General features: G+C 36.7%; 1 protein-coding gene across 1 annotated transcript in view; it reads left to right on the forward strand.

The window, feature by feature from the left end:
- The window catches only part of EYS (EGF-like photoreceptor maintenance factor), a 765,389-nt gene that overhangs the window by 716,513 nt on the left and 26,619 nt on the right, over positions 1-22,257 (forward strand). The window contains exons 41-45 of the mRNA XM_085217834.1: positions 3,602-3,774; positions 14,158-14,340; positions 16,613-16,779; positions 16,957-17,101; positions 21,045-21,219. Coding sequence (XP_085073960.1) covers positions 3,602-3,774; positions 14,158-14,340; positions 16,613-16,779; positions 16,957-17,101; positions 21,045-21,219 — 843 coding nt within the window. The remainder of the gene's footprint in view (positions 1-3,601; positions 3,775-14,157; positions 14,341-16,612; positions 16,780-16,956; positions 17,102-21,044; positions 21,220-22,257) is intronic.

Here is a 22,257-nt window from a genome sequence, read left to right on the forward strand (position 1 = left end):
GTTGAGTGCATTTCCTTTCAGGAAGCCCTCTCAATGCGGCTACACAGATGGCAAGTACAGTGCTTTCAGAGGGGGGTCACAGGACAGCTGAGGGCTGAGGCTCTATGAGTAGTAGTATTCCCATTTTACAGATAGAAAATTCACAGGCCTATAGATTGTTCTGTGGAGAACCACACCACTGTATCACCATAATACAAGTAATGTCTGTGATACCTTGTACAAAGGTAATATTGTTTTCAAAAAGATATCTAGTTTTAAAGTGCTTAAATACTACTGTGACTGCATTATCACAGGTTGTGTATTTGTTATAATCCTATTTCTTCTGAATTGTGCAACATTTAAAAAAAAAAAAAGCTATCAAAACCTGTGTTGTCATCCCAAAGGTGTCACTGATACAAAACTTTAGTTTTATTAAATCTGAGCACTGATATCAAGTAATGACCAAAGTGGAAGAAGTTATGTTATTGAATTACTGGTATCATGTCACACAATGCAAGTGTTTCTTGATTTTCTTTCTAAGCTAAGGTCTAGTCCAAAAATCAGAAGAAAATTTGCACATGGGAAATGGTAATGAAAAGTGTATACCTTACCATTTCAGAAGAGGACTGTAAAAAGATAGAAGAACAGTTCATCCTCTCTACACTTGTTTGTTCATATCCCATAAGGTTGGTGATGTGAGGCGATGGTGCCCTAGGAGTATTGTACCTGTCTCTTCTACTCAATTTCTGTCTCTGCTCCCTTTTTCTCTTATTGTTTGTGACATTCCTGCTTCAAATGATTATGGATGGTTGACTTTTTTTATTTCATCTACTTCAGGACTTTGTCCTGTTTAAAATCTGTGACTTTTTTGGATATATACTACACTTCATGGCAACTTAGTTTTTCTTTTTGATGGCTTATAAATCTGTATCTGTATTAACAGATAATGTAGCTCAATAGGAGTAGATTTACAGGACAAATGGGGTAGTGCTCAGGACCCAGCATCCTTACTGCTCATCGTTTCAAGCATCTTTAAATCACACTGAATCTGGTCTCACCCCATGAAATGGATGCCCGTTAGCAGCTGCAGTACCTGAGGTGTGAGACAGACTTCTGGTTTAGGCTCATCTGAAATTGAGTTTACACACTCTTGAGACCACTCTGTAATGTGAACTAGGGCATTTCAAATGGGCATGACAAGGAGATTTGCTTCTAAATCACGCTCTGATTCTGAACTGAAATACCAATATAGACACTGAACACATTTCAGCAAAACATTCTAATTATGTTTCCAATTTTGTAGGCTCAAAATTCTAGTATTTTCCACATTTTTTTCTGAAAAGCAATATGCACTTTCTTTAGCCCATATCTGTAATTATCAAAATACTTTTTCTCTGAGTCATTCACAGTACACAATATAGGCAAAAAATACTACTATTCCGATTTGCTGTCCCTTTTCATTTGCTTCATGCATTTATGAAAATTAGCAGGATACCGTGAAATTGTTAAACTCACTTGGGAGGAGAGAAGCTCCCTCGTCATTCAAGCATTTTTGTGATACTTCCAGTTGAAATTAACTTGGTAAAATATAGGAAACCTTATCCTTTTCAATACCAAGTACAGCAGCAGACTGCTTTGAGGGAGAATAAGCCATTTGGGACTTTGTATTTCAGTATACTAATTATTGTGAATTGGTTGTAATATTTTTTGCATGTGATTAACTATTATATTTTCAAGTTCTTGTGTTAGTTTGGAGAACTTTTTAAAGACCATTTTCTTTGCCTCATTGGAATTCATCCTTCTTTGTTATTAGGGCATTATGACAACAACATTAGGACATTTCTCCTTTTTGTAATAATAAATTTGTCACAATGTTTTGAGTCATGTTATTTTTGGTCTGCTGTACAACAGTGAAAATAAGACCACAGAATAAATGGCCAATATTGATATATGTAGCTCAATAGAGCAGTTGATGAAAATGGTTTATTTAAAGTCTGTATTTTGGTAGTCAGCAGCAATGATCTTCTCCTCTATAAAAAAAAAAATAAATATATATATACACACACAAAAAAAAAATTACACTTAGAAACTAATTTTAGAGAAGATCATCACTGTCAATGGTAGATTTCCAGGAAGAATTCAGTGTATTGTTGCTTTTTTAATTAACTTAACTGTGTAATGTTGACATTGAAACAGCAGAAAGCAGGCTTTTCAATGCTACACAAACTAAGGCGACCCTGTATCTCATTTACATTCCTGTCCTGGTGTCTGCAGCAAATCTATAAATAGAATAGGCTACACACAGAAATTTATTATTGCAGCTGATAGCAATTTTCTTTTCCAAAGGTGTCTGGAGGCATTATTCATGAGATCCATTCTGGTAGACTTTCCAGCTGAGATTCTCTCTTCCCAGAACTGCGGGTGGTCAGTTTAGAAATATACCAATCAACTGCTATGCACAGGCTGTCAGAAGGTTTACTTATTTCCTTTTTAAAAAATGCAGCAGTTCTGTCTGCTCCAGATTATTTTCTTTAACCTGATTGCATGGATATTGTAAGCCATGGACACATTTTTTAAAAGTCACATTTATTTGACATTTTCATCACTGAAATTCCTAATGATTATGCTATTATCAGGAAAAACATAATGGCTGTGGTTTAACATAGCTCACATCATTTCTTTTGCATTCATACCCACAGGCACATGTGACCTTATCAAGTATAAGGCAGACATGTTTCTGCTCAATACTGAGGATGTGTAGTAATCACATAAACTGACCTATCTGGCTGTCCTCTGATTTCAGATATAAAACGAGAGAATAAAATAAAGCCTTTAATGAAATTATATTTATAGTAAGTGGTAGATAGGAATGCCTTACACTCCTGGTTTTCCTATCTGATTTTTTGTTTGGACCATATTTGCCCTTTTCCTGACTTAAGAGAGAGTTAATTGCTGAAAACAGAATATGTACATTCTTACCCCTTGGGACTGATTACAGTTTATTTTCTTGTCTAGTCTAATACTTTTTCCATATTTGAGAGCACAGGATATACAAAAGCAAAGATATTACTTGTTCACTCTGGTTCAATTCCAATATAATCACTACTGTAAGTATTCATATTTCAGCTTTCCTTTACATTCTGTTGTATTGTCAAGAGCTATAGGTAATGCTTGAATGTACAAATGATGCTTCCATTTGCAAAATAAACTGGTACTTTTACGTTTTTATTCTTTTTTTCTTTCCTTTTTTTTTTTTTTTGAGACATGATAGAAGAGCTATTTTTCTGTAACTTTTATTTCAACCATTTTATACAAGAAGCAGTACAAATCGCTAATACGACACATCATAAAAGCCACATATTTTACCAAGAAAGATGAATTGAAATATAAAATTAAACAAAAAATAATTTGTCAACTAATGTGACCCAGAAAGCATTCTGGCATCTCTACTGCCACATATGAAAACAAACAAGCAAATAAAGGTTAGAAGAGTAAAACCAAAGAAATGTATTACAAGCACAAGTCAAACATCACTGGTTTCCTGTGAGAATAAAACCCATCCTTTTTAAAGTGTGTTTTGATACTTATACATTTTGTTTTGTTTTGTTTTTAACTTTGCCAGTGATGCAGAAAATTGGTTTTGTGAATGCCCTGAACTCTACTCAGGAAGACTGTGCCAGTTCATGACTTGTGATGAAAGTCCATGTGGAAATGGTGCTACATGTTTTCCAAAGTCCAGGCAAGACGTTGTTTGCCTTTGTCCATATGGAAGATCTGGCATCCTCTGCAATGACGGTAAGAACAATATGCTTTAGTGTGCATTAGTCATATTTTCTGTCATTTGTGGAAGCTGTGGCAAGGAACAAGTCATGGAATCACAGAATTGCAGGGTGTGTGATCTGAGGAAATCATTGGGTCCACTTCCTTTGCCACAGCAGGTACCCTACAATAGGCTGCACAGATAGGCATCTAGACAGGTCTTGAATATGTCCATAGGAGGAGACTCCACAACCACTCTGGGCAACCTGTTCCATTGCTCTCAAAATCAAATGCTTTGAAGGCAAAACACTGTAAGTGATCACCTCAACCACCTCCTCGCTTTTGCTATTGCCTGTAAACACAGCACAACCCAAAGAGCAGTCCCAAGCAGAGAAGATCCGAATTGAGAACTTTTTCTTCACGTTGTTTTATAAAGACATCATCCAGAGAGACAGAAAGATCAGAGAAGCCCAGAGTAGAGACAAGCCAGGAAATACTGGGTAGTGACTGGTGTTTCAGTAATCTACCTTAAGAGAAGCTGACAAAGATATAGCGAAGTACTCCTTTGGAGAAAACATTTTCTCCTGTAGTTTGATTTTTGCTGTACTTAGGGAATTGTGACATTTTGTACATGAAAGAAGTTTATAAAAAGTACTTTCTGGATTGTAAAAATACTGCCAGATGCTAAAATTTGATCAATTCCTTGGATCAAAAAGAGAAACAAATTAAATGTAACCAAGTGCTTGCTATGAACTAGGAGACAGGATGAAGGAAAACTATTAAAGATAAGCAAATAGGTCATTCTGACTATTATCAAATGAAGGTTTTTTATTTCTTTTGTGTTTATTATAATGATTGTTGTAGGTCAGAATTTCCTGTGTATTAACATCCAAGGTATTCTTTTCCCTGACACTGAATGAAGCAACAAGAAATGGCAGAAAAATCTGCATATAGAAAATAATAACTGATTCTGAGCTGATTCAGCAGTACATTTGAATTTCTTTTCAAAATTAATACTTTTATGTAAAATAGTGTTCAGGTCAGATCAAAGGACAACACTGTCTTTTTCTTTTTACCATAAACATTTACCTCATTTAAAATTTACATGAGAAGAAATTTCCAATAATAAATTACTAAACGTGCTTACGTTGTCATGAAACTGCCTATTAAAACTTTAAAACCCTCTTTCTTTGCTGACAGCAAGTTCAGAGCCTACCATCCTGTATGTCAGGCTAGGAATGTTTCTGTCATCTACCTCAAATTATATCTGTCTTCACTGAATATCATCTAGTGCTTTTTCCCCATAGTCCTTCAGCAAGGTTCTTCCACAGTTCTCTGTAGTCAGATGTCTGTAGTCTAAAGTGGGAGAAAGTACACAGATTCATGAGTTTCGCTGGACTGCAAACCTGAAGGATGTGAAAGCATAGAATGGATGAATTTTTATTAAGTGGAGAGGGAAAACTCTCTCTGAATCATTACTGTAAGAAAGAAAAATGGGGGAGAAAAAACAAGAACAGAGTGTGCATCTATCAGGATCGTAAAGACCATTATGTGAAAAATTATTGAAATATGAAAAAGCCTTCTATTGAACTTGTCTCTTAAGAGTTTAGAAGTGAGAACAGGTAGAAATCTTGTTAAGGTAAACGTTAGCCTGAAAGTTAAAATGAGCTGCAAAAGATCTTTTTATCACATAAACTAAAACTGAACAAAGAGGTAAGAAACAGTATCACAATGCAGTGCATGCTGGGTGCAACCTTATGGATAGCCCTAGCAGCACCAAAGCCGTACATTTGTTTTTGCATCTGGAGATAATGATAGATTGCCTGATTACAGTAGTAGAACAATGTAAATTGTGTTAGAAGCCTGTTTTAATTGTTTAAGAAAATGAGTGGCCCAGATAATACTTTTATTAGAAAGAAATGGTCCATAAAACTTAAAAGGCTAGGAGCATGTATTTTTAATGAATCTTCTCCTGTTGAGGAGATAGAAATAATACTGTTTCTCCTGTGAAGATTAGTAACCGAGTGCATGCTACATGCTGCTTTTTGTCTGAAACACAGAAGCCTTTTTCTCCCAACTATTTATCAAGTAACTTATTGTCTTCATCAGCAAAAATGTACAAACCTTAGAGTGACTGTTTGTTAAAATGAATATAACAAATGTACCAAATAGAATTGCAGGTTCTTTGCCAGCACTGCTGCTCCTTCCAGTGCAGGTTGTTTACAAAAGACAAAGTAAAAGTAACTCAAGTCATAGACAGAAATACAGATGAACCGCCTTCTACTGTTCTTGCCCATGTTAGAGATCAAAATGCCATCAGTTATGAGTTTAAAGACAGACTAAGAACAATATCAAACTTTACAAATATATAGGAGTAAGTGATGATAAAGCTGTTGTCGCTATTAGAGAGAGAAAAAAAATTGGCAGGGGTGAAAAATATGACAATTTGCGGGATATACACAGCATTCTAAAAGAGAGAAAACTACAAATAACAAACATGGCAGAAACTTATAGACAGATAACTTCAGTGTAATATGGAAAAAGAAGTTTCTGGGACAAACGAGGACTTTTCTTCAGTTTCTGAAGCAGATGAAGCATGCTGCAATCTAGTCAGGCTAGGAGCAATTGCTTTGTGTTTATTTTGGTTACATTATTCTTGTTCAGACTTCAAATAAAGGTTACTTAGGGCCACAGACATAACAAAGGGCCTGAAGCACCTCTGTTATGAGGAAAGGCTTAGTGAACTGAGTCCATTCAGCCTTGAGAAAAGAAGTGGTGATCTTATTAATGTTTATAGATACCTTGAGTGTGAGTGTCAAAGGGACATCGCCAATCTCTTTTCAGATATCTGTGGGGTCAGGACAAGGAGAAATGGCCATAAACTAGTGGATAGGAAGTTCTGTACCAGTGTGCAAAGGAACTTCTTCACATTGAGGGTGACAGAGCACTGGAACAGGCTGCCCAGGGAGGTTGGGGATTCTCCTTCTCTGGAGATATTCAAGACCCATCTGGACACAAACCTGTGCAGCCTGCTGTAGGGGGCCTGCTTTGCAGAGGGGCTGGATGTCCCTTCCAACCCCTACCATTCTGTGATTCTGAGATTCCTTGAAACATTTTCATTTTTCTGTATATATAAGTAGTAAAGTCAATTATCTATTGCTACACATCTTTTCTTGATTTTTCACTATATGACCATGTTACTATGATTGCAAGTTCACCATTATATGTGGATCTCTCTCCCATGAAGCTACATAGCTATAGTGTAATGGATCAGCGTGAGGGGGTGAAAATATGGGAAGACATGAATTCTAAATTACTTTAAGTCACTCTAATGTGAGCTGAACAAGCCAAGGGACCTTAGCTGCTCCTCATATGTCTTTCCCTCAAGGCCCTTCACCATCTTTGTAGGGTCACCTTCTGAAAATTTTATATCCTTCTTATCTTCTGCACAAACCTGCAGACAGTGCTCAAGTTGAGGCCACTGAGCAGAGCGGAGTGGGACAGTCTCTTCCCTCAGCCACTTGTAGATGAACTTTTAGCAGCTTGTACAGGATTCTTGGTTAAAAGCCCACATTAAACAAATTTTCATCTGAAAGAAGAGCACAGCCACTTAGAAAAATGAAAACTAGAATATTTTTAACCCTGTACGTCATCAATATAAAATAATTTGGATCAGAGATCATGTCTGCTTGAGTGACTTGACTCAGACTCTGAAGTGACTGATGTTTTTGAAGATGTACTTAAAGGGATCCAGAGCATTTAAACTGAATACAGTTATTGAGCTGTGCCTTTTCAGCTGTTCTATGTTAAAAGATTGAAGATTCAAGGCCTAGTCTGATAAATTTTCTTTCACATTTAATTTCTTAAAAATTGGCTTGTACTATGTTTCTTCTGGATTATAAATGAAAGTGCCTGTACCCCCTCCTCCAGTAGTTATAGGATCATGGTGGTGAATGAAAATGTTTTCAAATGGCACCATTTCAGGCCAAATGAACACACATTCCTCAACAGTGCTATGAGTTTGGTTTTTCCTGCATAGTAATTTTTAAATTACCACCTAGATATTTGTTTTGTCTACTTTTAAAAGTTGGTCAGGAAGATGCATCAGTAATTTACTATGGAGACACATGAGGATCAGGTTAGAACAGGAATTGCTTGCCACCAGGAGAGATTTATCATTTCATAAGATCTCGGTTGTAAATAAAAAATTGGAATCATAGAATCATAGAATAGCTCAGCTTGGAAAAGATCTTAAAGATCATCAAGTCCAACCGTATCAGTTGTAGTGTTTCCTCCACACAAAGGTGATGCTTGAGTTCAAATACATTCATATCACTGTACTTTAACTTTTAAGATTAAGAATGATAAGTAAAAAAAATGCTTATAAAAAACATGAAGTACAAATGGTTTATTCACCAGGAATGGATATGAATACCTGGAGTTCTCAACTGCTGATGCAGATATTTATGTATTACACAATAAATTGGGACTTTCTTGGTTATAATATGGAGAATATTTTGTTATACTTCAAGAGTAAAGGGCATGCACTTTGTAAACAAAGGTAAATTTAAAAGAAAGAAAAGCATTTCAAAGGAATGTGCATTGCAAAAATGAATAATTGCATAAACTGCAGTCTTTTAGATCAAGCTACTGTGTTTATTTTAGTTTCACTGGGTAAAGGTGCAGATATGGCAAGATAAAATAGAATCCTAACTGTGGCATTGCATTTCATAGAACACATACCATAGAGTTCTGTCCCCAGCATGCTTCACAGCAATCTGTAAAAAAAGTCCATTGAAACACATTTCTGAGCAACATTTATGGTAATTTTTGCCAGTCCAAAGGGTCTAGCATGTATGGAATATATTCCCCCATGTATAAAATTCATTTCAAAGTGCTGAAGTGGGAGTAGTCTCTTGCTGCAAACTCTGCGGCGTGAAAATCAGCCTGCAAGTGAAGTGTTCTCTGCAGCTATGTTTGTTACACAATGTCACCTTCAGAGTGTTCAGGTCTGCAGACTAAATTGTCCAGTTCAGTGACAGTAGATGCCCAAGGGGAATTTCCTCATATAAAAAAAATAAAATCAAACCACATTATGAGGCTTCTGGTTAGTGATAGGAGACTTTAGGGGGTGCTGATCAGACTTACATTTCTTCCTACCCAAGAGAATATATTTTCTGAGTCATTTGCATTTATCTGAGCTTTAATTTCTTTCTTCCTTTCCCTGAGGTATGAGGTATGTCGTAAAATGAGGTATGTCGTAAAAATCGTAAAGAACAAACATGCAAACTAACACACATATACACACATAACGTCACTGCAGCATTACCAGTTTTGGAGATTTATACCTTCATCCTTGAGCAATTAAATCAGTTTTATTATATCGAATCTCATTTTCCACTTAGAAATTAAAGTTACTAGTCCATATGATAAGCTAAGCTAACGGGGCCCATGGGCTCCATAAGGATACCACATAACTATACTACCAATTCCACAAGACAAAGAAGATATCTGAGAACTGTTTCTTCAGGGTGAAGCATGCACTTGAATTAGGCATTATGAAGACTCCTCCTGTAGTCGCCTTCCAGACGTCACAGGTCTGCCCTTGAGCTCCACTTGGCACAGGACCTCCCTGCAGTTCAGTCCCCACCCTCTCCCTTTTAACTTTTCCTCCTTACACTTCCCATAGCTTCTGGTGAGGAAGGTATGCTGACTATGTAAGAAAACGGCTTTTATGTGGAACTAGCAAAGCATGTCAACTAAACACCAGCTTGTCTCCCTCGTCTCACCTCTCCTTCCCAAATTACGCTGGTATCTATTGCTTGCCTGTACAGCAGGCCTTCACTCTCATTGCCACTGTTGGTGTCTGGATAGCTCCCATCCTCCCCATCCCTCTACACAAAGGACAGGGGAATTGTAGCAGGAAGTTCTTCCTTCACCTTTCAGCCAGCAGTCCCTTTTCTAATACCCCATAATGTCCTGCAATGCGCAGAGAGAGGCTTCTGCCAGAGCCCCATGCCAGCAAAATGATATTTAAATCTGTGAATATAGAATAAATTGTAGAAATGCATTTGCTTTCTTAAGCCAGTCTCTTCCATCAGGAGCTTATGCTGTCGCTTGAACATCTACTCTTGCTGCCTCCGTGATGAGTAAGAAAAGGATCTGATTTTAAAATATTTTTTGTAAACTCAGCAGAGGAAATATTTTTCACTCTCTTCATCCACTAGAGTAAGCTCTGGTTTATTGAAAGCCGTACTGCAAACCATAAGAGGAATAGTGGCTGCAGAATTTCATGATGACAAAAGACACTTTTATGAGGACCTTTTTATAGATTGGAAGACTGAAAAATACGCTTGCCAGCAATTTCCATTCCCTTTTCAATACTCCCTTCTCAAATATGTGAGTTGATATTTAGGAGAATTGATTAGTACTCATCCCAAATGTATATGGCTGCTCATCCTGGAGCCAGGCACTGGGCTGATAGCTGCTCACAGTTAGTCAATTTCAACATAAAGTATTGGGTTATCTGATTGTAATTATATAGCCTAAAGTCTTCACCTCTTTTTAGCCTATTGATTTTTCTTGTTTTTTACAATGAATTGTAAAACTGTAGTCCAAGATGTATTGACAGTGAATGTTGAAAGGAGCATTTATTTTAACTTACAACAAGAAAATTCGAAGATAATGAAACCATTATTCTCTCTCTTGTCACTTTATTCTCTTTGTTAAGATTTTTTTTCAAACTATAAGTGTGTGGGGTTTTTTTATCTCCCATTTTTATATTCACATCTGTTAGGATGTACAGTCCTAGGGAAGTAGGCAGCCAACTACATTAATATATTTATATAATGGGATAATTTGTCATTTTTTGTTTGTGAGGCAATGGAACATACCGTGCCTTATTACAGGTACTTTATTACCTGTTCAGTAGTGGAAATGCAGAAGAGGACAATGGTAAATGATGTAGGATTGACAGAAACACAGGATAAGATCAGGGAAAGAAAGTTGATAAAAGGCTTCAAGTACTCTGTCAGGCACAGTTAACTCGGAGTGATCTTGCTTGATACAAATTTACCAATCACTGTATTTTTCAAAGTTGTTTTATTGTGGATTTTTTTCTTTCTTTTTGCATTTTAAAGTTAAAATACGTGAGGCAAACTAGTCTGTTTTAATTTCAGGCTAATGAAGGTTATCATATGAAAGGTAACTCTGAGACCGAACATTTTACATTTACTGTAACCTTTCATTTTTTCACGATTGGTTGAAGGCCTGATGATAAATAATACTTAGTGAAGAGAAGAATCATGTTTTAAAATGTGGTATAAAATCAATTTTAAAAGTCCAGAAAGAGAAAAAATATGGAAGAAATATCACCTGATGATTTAGATAGATTAGATTAGTGAAAAATATAAGCTTTTGCCTCGGGATTAATTATCATGTCTGAGTACATTTTGCTCCCCAGAGGTCCCTGGGGGGGCTGTTTAGGAACACTTGCTGTGTGTACCTGCCTGCTAAAGATAGTCTGGTTAATTAGATGCTGCATCTCACTTTTAGTAGGTGTCAGAAACTCCTTCAACACTGTGCAGTAAACTGTGAAAAGCTAAATATGCCTGTGAGCCTACTGTTGCTCAGTATGATATTCTTGCATTTGGTGACCATACTGTACCTAAGTATTGCCCTACTCAGTGTTGAGCACCATTTCAGGTCACATCTGAGCACTGTGTATGTTCAAGAGAGAGCCAGTCCAGGGGGAATAAGGGTGTGATGTGACAGCTGGTTGACAAGTCCAGATGGCACTTCCACAAGTCAACAATAAAGCAACCCAAATAGGGAATTTGAACCTCTTCAAATCTCTCAGTGGATCTGAGTTCCTCATCTGGAGAAGAAGCCATGTCCTACTTCCTGCTGGCCTTCCTGCTAACCTGGATTACGTACATCTACAGGCCCAGACACTACATTTAGCCCCATACTAGTGAATTACTGGGTTTACTGTTCTTCTGTAAAGAAATTGTTCTGCTGATTTTTATTTGTTTCTATGCCGTTTTTCTGAGATGAATCATTTATCCCAAAAGCCATTGGTCAGTGATCTATTCAATATCCTGAACCCATATGACAACAGGGGTGCCTCAAGCATTTGCGGTGCTGGATATGTTATATATAGACTTCAAGACCCCAGCAAAATGCATGATTAGACTCAGAACTGGACCAAAAGATCATAATGGGTTAAATGTAGATGTTCACATAGTCAAAGATGGAAATTAAGAAAATTGCATCTTGTCAGGAGTTTTGAAAGGAGCTGTGCTTTCTCAGATACTCAGGAGTAGGAAAACGAGAAACTGAGTTTGCCAGGAATGCTTAGTGACTGCTCTATCCTGAAGCTGAGACTTCTGTACTCAATTCTTCAGCTCTCTTCAGGCTTTGTGACTCTGAACAATTAATTTAGTGTCCTACAATTCCCACTCTTTAAGACCAGAAAAAAGAAAAAAGTGTTTTCTTTATTTCACAGAGGATTATTTCAGAATTTCTGAATCATTCAGTTTTTATGGCTGTAGAGAAAAGAAACAAAGGATTCAGATCATTATTAGGTTGTTGCAGGACACACACAAGGTAGGCTTTATGCCACATAATTTTAGAAATCTATAATTCCCCCCTCTGACTTATCACCCAAGGCTGCTTTTGTATTTGGGGGGGTCAAATAAGCATTTTAAAATATTGTTCATCTGACCTACATAAGTGATGTGTTTTAGATGAAGAAAATTCTATCCTAAATGTTCTTTATATTTTCACTGATGTAAGATACAGCCTGGGATAGTCAGCTGTTATATAAATGTCTACATCAGATGCCCTCCAGTGGTCAGATGACTGCCACCAATTCTATTTGTGCAAATTGCTTCCAATTGGAAGGCTAATGATCTAAATGTATCTTTCCTATAGTAAATCAGAATGGAATGGAATGGGATGGAATAGAAGGAAGGGAAAGCGAAGGGGAAGGGGAAGGGGAAGGGGAAGAGAAAGGGGAAAGGGAAGGGAAAGGGAAGGGAAAGGGAAAGGGAAAGGGAAAGGGAAAGGGAAAGGGAAAGGAAAGGGAAAGGGGAAGAACAGAAAGAGAAGGCTTCTCATTAAAGGAGCTGTCTATCTCTCATAGTTAGCTGAGAAACTAAAGCAGATGCAAAATTTGAGCCTTCCGTAGACATGTTGAGGTAGTCTGAGGGAATGCTAGTGGACTGCAGCCAATACCAAATTTAAATATGGGAGTTGTATTTCTCCTCCACTCCACATTACTCATAAAGGTCTAAGACCTGAGGTTACATTCAAGCAGACTAGGTTGAGAGGAACAAACTCTTTGCCAGTTTTCTTGTAATTAGGAGAAAACAACCACTTAATGTGGAAATTTCCTGGCTCCTGTTTAAAATCGCAGAACAAGGCATAATGTGCCACATCTCAAGTAGTGCTTAATAAATGGGACAGTACACACTATATTGCTGAGGACCTGAAGTTTGTGCCATGAACAGTTTCTCACAGGCTTATGTCTACACCTTTTGTCAGGTTCAGATAATAATGTGTTCAGTGTCAACGTGGCAAATTTCCCAGGTTGAAAATTTGAAAAGATTTTCCTCACACTAAAAATGGTGTTATAATTTGCATGATTACAATTGATTGTTTCTTCCATTTATTTCAGGCCAGGTGTTTAAAGGTATTTATGCTAATGCTACATTCTTCACTTGGTTAATGCCTAACAGAAAGTTTGTGTTTTTTTAATCAAATTGAACCTAAATAGTGTTTTTAAAAAAGATAAATAACTTGCCAGTACTGTAAATTAGACATTTTTATAAACTTGATTCCTGGATATTCAATTTATGAAATCATAGGATTAATTAAATTTGGAAAAAACCACTAAGACCATCTAGTCCAACCACCAATTCAAATGGTACAGCAAGTAATGTGGAACAATGTAACTCATTGTAGGTCCTGTTTATTGTGCAGCAAATTCATCATTTCATGATGTTTTTCCCTACCTATGAAGAATTACTGTTCTTTAACCTCTTCAGCACATCCCTGCTCACTTTCACTTGGAGGTGCATAATAATGGCTTTACTTTTAGGACAAGAATTTGTTTGTGAGTTTTCTTTTGTCTCTATGAGCTCTGAGTAAATATTGCAGTGTACCTTTACTTATAACAATGCTATATAGAGACCAGGAGATGGCAGTAGTTGCTAATAATTACATTGTAAAGAAAGCTTGTTAATAAAATCACAGGAAAAGACAAATTAGGTGTACACATGTGTAAAACACTGCAGAATAACATTTTTTGTGTGTTATTTACTTTTTTTAAATTCTAAAACAAACTATTAAATGCAAATTTCAAATACACATTAAAGAATTTGCTCTAACACTGATATTTTTTTTCTTTTAATGTAGTTATTAATATTACCCAGCCTAGTTTCAGTGGCACAGATGTCTTTGGATATACTTCATTCCTAGCTTATTCTACGATCCCAAATATCACCTTCTACTATGAATTCCACTTAAAATTTCAGTTGTTGAACCACCACTCAGCTTTACAAGACAACTTGATATTTTTCACTGGACAGAAGGGCCAAGGTAAGATTTTTTATTATGGCGTATTACAGACTTTAAAATATTCCCCGTACAAGTAGGGTGATATAACACCTTTAGGAAGGAGATAATCTCTTCAATACTTACTTTTGGTAAGTGCAAAGTAAGCAGTCAGATTGTAGAAATGTTTGGGTTTTTTTCCATAAAGAAGTATAACCATTAACATTAAATACTACAAACTAGTAATCTGATGCTTGAGGTAGCAGATTTCTGAAGTAAACAAAATTCTTTTTTCAGTCATCAGCATAAATTTCAAGACTGATTGCACTTATCTGGAGGCCAGTTTTGGAAGATGCTGCCTCAAATCTTCTTATACTGATACTTACTTTAATGAAAAGTCAGTTCAGCTATTCAGCATGTCACAACACCCTGTCACTTCTTCTTCCTATGTCCTCAAACAACTTGCCACAGAGGCATCCATGAATTGCTACTGCTGTCACAGAGGCTGCACTTCCATGGCCCACAAGAATGGCATATACCCCTGAGGCAGCCAGGACTGGGTTCTGTGTTCTTTATGTAAAATACTAACCCTTAACTCTGATGTCACTCAATGCAAGTTAACTCAATATAAGTATATTGCAACAACTATGTATGTATAGGAAAGTATTCCACTTGGTCTGAATAGCGCAGTTGAGAAGCATGTTATATAAATCTGCTTACAATATCTGGACTGAGATTTTAACAATGCTTTACATATCTCTGAACGTAGTAGGCTGGCATAGTCTCAGAGATGAATGAAGTAAATTATGATACTCGTGTCTTGTCCATTTTAGCACTACTGGCAACATGGGATCCACTACACTGATGAATGTTGAGAAAAAATTAGTGAAATGTTATTGCAAACATACAGCACTCAGGGTGGAAAATGTTATCATTTATAGATCATAGAAGTACTTTACTTATTTATACCATACTTGTTTATGCAATTAGAATATGAGCTGGCTTTTGTATTTAGAGCTGTGAGATAGATTGTGGATGGTGGAAATTTTGTCTGTCATTTTCAGCTAGTCAATTAGAAATTGTGCATGGAGTTGTCACTGCAAAACCATTTTCATGTTGTCATTCAGAAAGCAGTTTTCAGAAATCAGTGTTCCCATCACTAAGTTTGAATAATAATCACAGAATCATATCATGGTTTGGGTTGGAAGGAATCCTTAAGATCATCTAGTTCCAACCCCCCTGTTACAGGCAGAGACACCTCCACTAGACCTGGTTGCCCAAAGCCTCATCCAGCCCCAAGGTGGGGGCATCCACAGACTCTCTGGGTAACCTGTTCCAATGTCTCATCACCCTCACAGTGATGAGAGTAAAAATAATAAATAATAAATAGCTCTTTTGTAATACAAATACAAGCAAATGCTTTTAACATTCCTTTCAATGACAAAAACCAGCCACAACATTTATGAACATTTCTGCAACCTTGGAAGCAGAATTTCAGACTGTTCATAAGGAAATTGTAGGAAGCAACCAAATAAAAACCAATTTGTCCACTACCTTTGCTCAGGTTAGAAAAAAGTCAAATTTAAAATAAACACCATCAGTGTTGAAAAATAACCTGTATTTCTTTTTCAGCTGCAAAAATCAAAGCAGAATGCAGAACATTTGTTTTAATATGTATAATATAGATCCAAAAATTTGACTGTTTATTTGCACCAAAGTCTATTTCAGAAAGGCTTGCCTACAAGTCATACTCTGTAGTGTCAAAGTTATAGTGAGTATTGTTCTTGCAGCCATATTTAGCTAAGCTGAACTTAAAACAAATTCTTAGTGGAACTTCCATGGTTCATTTTTATTAACTGGAATACTATATTCTGAGATTATTATGTAATTGTCAGGTGGAAACTTGGCTTATTACCATCAGCATCTAATTTTTTTCATGAACACTGCCAGCCATGTCTAAATGTCTTCTTCCTCTTATCTCCACAAAGCCAAAAGTCTTGCTCTACTATCTCACTTCATACTGAACTTCTCACAGTTCTCAGACTAACAGCCCTCTGGATTTCTCCTTCTCCTAGTGTATACATCTCCTTCTTCTGTTCTCAGATCTGTAGCTTAACACTGGCTTGCATCCCTTGTGAGAAGGAGCCAGGGCGCTGGGAGGGAAAGAATCTGGAGTGAGGTAGTAAAGCGGGGCCTGGCAAAAGTGGGTGGAAGTGCACCACAAACTGATGTATTTTCAGTGGATTTGGAGGATGTTTTGTGCGTCAGTATTCACTGAATCTTGAAATAAGTAGCTACTCTGCTTTTGTCTTTTCAGGTCTGAATGGAGATGATTTTTTGGTGTTAGGCCTCTGTGATGGCAGAGTAGTATATAGCTACAATCTAGGTTCTGGCACAGCAACAATCATTAGCAAACCACTTGACCTGACACTCAATATTCATGTCATCCACCTTGGCAGATATCTCCAGAAAGGCTGGCTGAAGGTAAGAAATTGTTGGAGAAGAACACACATTTGGATTATAGTGTGGTTTCTCTTTTCCTCCATATTAAAATGTAAAAATGATGGCATTATGTTTCCCTGTTAAGTTTGGAGGGCTGTTTTCAATAGTATTTTCCAAATAAAAATCCTTTGTTGTAACAAACGTACGTTTCGTTGAAAGGTGGATGATCAGAAGAATAAAACTATCACTTCTCCTGGAAGGCTGGTTGGACTCAATGTCTTCAGTCAGTTTTATTTAGGGGGCTATCATGAGTATAATCCAGAACTCCTACCCAAGGGATCCAGATTTAAGAACGGCTTTCAAGGTAAAGATTATACTCTTTTCCATCCCTGCTAAACCATGCATCAGATTCCACTTGTCCATCTATCAAGGAAGAAACCAGAAAAATGAGAAGACAATAGAGACCAGAGCTAAAAATGCAACCTAGACAGTGGACTACAAAGGCAGGACAAACTTTAGGTCTGTTCTTGTGTGCTAATTATTATGCCATAATAATATATGGCAAATAGTGAGGAGCTTCTCATCACTTCTGAACACAAAGTCTGAATGCAAGGGTGACTTAAAAGACAGTGTATCTGCTTGGTAACTGTCCCTTCCAGTACCTGAAGGGGGAAAGCTGAGGAGGGACTTCTTACAAGTGCATGTAGTGACAGGATGAGGGGAAATGGCTTTAAACTGGAAGAGGGTAGATTTAGATTAGACATTAGGAAGAAATTCTTTACTGGGTGATGAGATACTGGAACAGGTTGCCCAGCAAAGTTGTGAATGCCCCCTCTCTGGAAGCATTCAAAGCCAGGCTGGATGGGGCACCACTTAAGATGTGATGAACAGCAGTGGCAGATAGCACTGTAGGTGGGGGAGTCAAAAAAAGGTCTGTGATTTGTAAACTGTTTGACTGGGATGAAAACTATTAATTAAATTTAGAGTAAAAAATTTGTTGATAGAAAGCTGCTAGTGTGGTCTAAGGAGCCATGAGGCGAAAGATTACAATCACAAAAGTAGGAAATATATCCTCTGTGAGTTCACTGTCTTAATGCATCTGATTTCAGCTAACTTGCATCAAATGCTGATCTTTGGGATGAAACTGAGTTCAACTCACAGTCAGAAACTTCTTCTTCTGAGTTCCTGTTGCAAACTTGTCTGTGACAGAAAACCTCTCCACTATTCAGAATATTTGGCAGCATCTCATTAGAAGAGGCCCAGAACTGTCCCAGAGTAAAAGAACTAGGTCAGAAAGAAGGCACATTCATCAGCTGATCCCCCCATAGAGGGTTGTATGGTGCTTGCACAAATCATTGCTCTTAAAGTCCTTCATTCATATCTCACTGACCAACAGTTAGAAGAAATAAGAAAATTAAATGAAAAAAAAACAGTTGAATTCATAAAGTTCTGCCAAAAATCTCTCTAATACGTACTATATGCTTTATTTATAAATGCTGGAGAACAGTTTCTGACCTAAGTTTTCTGCTGGGACAATCAAATAAGTCATAGTCATGAATGTCATAATTTTCCATTATGGCCTCAGCAGTTCTTGGGTACTCACTGTGCTTTCCATTGTTTACACAGAGCTCTGGGTGGCTTTTTCTTAGCATTCTAGCAAGACTCAAGAGAACAGAACATGCTTTATCTGCTAAACAGATGAAAAGTTAGGATATACTGAGTTATGTGGTGGCCTAAAACCAACACCATTAAAAGGAAAGGAATATCATATGAAGATTACGAATAAATAAACATCAAACTTGGTTGTATGTTTTTTGAATTGCTTAACGTGAGTTTTTAAATTATGTGACAGTATAAACAAAACTACAAAATGTATGCAATAAGAAAAAATCCTATTTAAGAAAACTTCCTATTCTGAAGTTCTTCTAACTGTTGTTAAAATAGTTATCTTGCTACATTTTGTTCAAACTAAGTTATGATTATATTAAAAAAATATATCTTCTGCAGATTACTCTGGTAATCTAATGACAAGTTTTCCAAAAGTGAAGGGAAAAAAAAAAAAAAACAGAAAAGTAGAGCTATAAGATTTAGATACATATTTCAGTATTTTGATATCTAAAGAAGATGCATTTGTTTTTCATAGCTGCTATGAACCTGCCTTACTTAGTAATTCCCTGAGGGACTAAAAAGCCACAGGTTGTCCAGTTTGTACCTTACATATCAATAATTTGTCACCATGTCAAATGTATATAAATACAAGTTCGAAATTTTTTGTAAATAAATTCAAACAACATTGCCATAGAAGATGGCCTATTACGTAAAGCTAGGTTCAATGAGCTTTAAGTGTATTAGGATTTGTCAAGCCACTCTGGAAACATTACTTTTTAGATGATGGTGAAAATCACACTTGTCTTATTTTACTGTTATATTAAGTGTCAGCAAAAGTTCATGTCAGTGAAGGATGTCAGTGAAAGGTGAAAAGACTGCTATTCTAATACTTCTTTGCATAAAGATAATATGGTCAAAGGAAGGAGTCCCAAAATTATAGCAAGTCAAAGCATTTGCAAATCAACCATCTCGATAAATGTTCCAACATTCTTAACAAAATCAGAATTCTATCAATAAACAGTGAGGCACAAAGCAATCATCTTTTTCCAGAATTCTCACATGACTTAATAATTAATTTGAAGTCCTTGACTATGAAATAAATAATAGAAAAAGTCCATATATTCTTTTTTTCTATTAGGAGCTGAAGAAAAACCCATTATTAGGCATTTCTTATGTCTTTCACATGCAAGTTTGTTTCTTAAGTGATTTCAGTGAATTATGAAAACACTGGTATCAAGTGAATTTTAAAAAATAAGTACAATTAATTGCAGTCTTCCTATCACATCCTTTTTCCATGTTCATATTAAACAGAAAGCTTCTTCCGTGCACTGCTGAATAACTACTATTCTTAAAGATTCTGAGCAATTCGAATCTCAGCTAAATGTTATAAATCAAGTGTGGGAATGTATGAGTATTTCCATTATACACTGGATATCCAGATACATTATTGTACTGTTTAAATCCTTGTAAAGTGGATTAAAATCTGATTTTTAGTTTTAAATTGTATATATTAGTGTATAGATCTGGATGACATTTCAGAAGTGCTTAAAGGTGCCTTACATATAGGTCTAAATCACTTGTCCAGGTATATTTTGAGAAATGACTTGGAATTTGATCCAAAAAGATATATATATAGCCATAATATTCAGATTAGCAGAATATAAATAAGCATATGGACCTAGAATATTGGTTCAGAAGTGCTGATGGAGTGCTAGACCTTTCAGGATCACTATCCCAATGGGAGCATTCACTAAAAAGAACAGACTCTCTGAAGGGACTTCACTCTGAAGCTCTGACTCTTTTAACTTAGGATACCAGTGTATTAACAGATTAAAATAATGTCAGCCTATGGATCCAGTCAATAACACTCAATCATTTCAACAAATAAATTCTAACAATGGCCTTGACATGGATGTCTGTGACAAAACAATCAGTAGATGTATTTAGGGACAACATAATCCAGGGTCCGTTTCCCATCCTGGTTGTAGCTATACTGTTCTGGAAGCTAGTTAAAGTTTGATGTTATAGTTGTGGCTACACAAGGTCAGTTGCCCACAGGACCAAGGAACAGGCCCTGGCATTGCTTAGCTTAACTACTATGGATTAAACTTCTGAATCATTTTCTGAGAGTAAGTTCCAAGAGGAGCAGCGTATACATACTGTAAAATGTTTTAGTCATATTCCATATGATCTCTGTATTACAGGGATTGAAGCATTCACCCCCCTTAAGAGGCCCTTTTCAGCAATTCAAGTCCATGTTCTCTGCCTGCAGTCTGTTAGTCTGGATTCCTATATATTTGACACTGGACAGGTTTACTGTCCTCTGTCCTACTTTTTTTTAAGACCATTTTTATCTGATGTAGTTGCATTTTTGTAAAAGCACGATTGTGTATAAATACAAATTTAGACCCACATCATTCATTAGTCTCTGATTTATCATTCTGTCTGCTCCTTGAGAAATTACTTCTGCTGTTTTTACATGCCATTAATGTAGGGTCTTATAATCATTCACCCATGTACTGAAGAGAAAATAGCCAGCATAACTTCAGCTTTTGGAGATGGTATGATTGCCCATCCATCAATTGAAGACATTCTGGTGGAACCTATTCAGTGACAAATTACAGAGTACTGTTGTTTGATTTGTTTTGTCTTCCTGTACCTTTTTTAAAATCCATTTCTTTCTCCTTTTTACCTCTAAGGCTGCATTTTTGATGTGCAAGTTCGCACTGACGTGAATCAGGAGTTCAAATCACCAGGGACTCCAGAAGGTCACCCCAATTCTGGTCGCAGTGTTGGGCAATGTAAAGCTTCTCCATGCAGTTTAATAAAATGCAGAAATGGTGGGAAGTGCATGGAAAGTGGCTCTACTGTTTAGTAAGTATAAAAAATTTCTTTTTAGGCTACAGCACAGACTGATCACTAGACTTAGTAACTATGATAATTTAGTTGCTTGATGACAGAAATCTTCAGATATCTATCATATGAGAAAGGAAGAAAATCATTGAAGGGTTTCATTTCATTTCGATACTCCCATTCCTGGAGGAGTTCAAGGCCAGGTTGGATGTGGCCCTGGGCAGACTGATGTGGTGGGTAGCATCCCTGCCTGTGACAGTGCTTTAGAATTGGGTGGGCTTTAAGGTCTCATTCAACCCAATTCTAAGATACAATTCTATGAAAACCAAACCCAACATTTGAAAACTGATAGGACATTTGCTGGGGATCTGTTTTAGAAATTCAGTGGGCTGTTCAAGCTCCTGGGAAGAAAAAAAACAGGTTCTAAAGCTATCAAGGCTTTAGTACATATTGCAAAATTAACTCCTGAGACACAGCCTTCAGTTCCCTTCCCCATTTCTCTTAAGAAATATTTATATGCTTTTAAATACAATAGTGAAGATATGCTTTGAAAGTTCTGAAAAGTACAATTTGGAATTACTTTCCAACTGTTGAGTTATACAATGTCACAACTGTTGGATCTTGCATGTTCCTTTCAGAACTATTAAATCCTTAACTTTCAGCCTGTTAGATCTTTCTGAGTAAAAAGAAAGGAGAAGACATTTATAGCGATATTAGAGAAGTCACAAAATCAAAATTGCAACCAGAAATAGCAGAAACATAGACTGAAGTATGCACCTCCCATGTGTCTTCCTGTACCAGCATAAGTCCTGGCTTCAGGAACTTATCCAGCACCATCCATGTCTGTGAGGTACACAAAACTACCACTAGCAAGATCAAGAGAACATCTGGAATACAGGTGACAACCTAAAGTAGCAGTTGGTGACTGAGCTGTACTGGAACCTTTAAAATTGCAGATAAAGCTTGTTTTCATATAGATTAATATTTTCTATTGCAGACTTCTTTAGGGATTGTTGTAAAATTGGGAGGTTATTTGCATTTAGTTTGGTGAGCTGTTTG

This window comes from Meleagris gallopavo, chromosome 2 (assembly GCF_905368555.1).
Source record: "Meleagris gallopavo chromosome 2, MGAL_WU_HG_1.1, whole genome shotgun sequence".
NCBI lineage: Eukaryota > Metazoa > Chordata > Aves > Galliformes > Phasianidae > Meleagris > Meleagris gallopavo.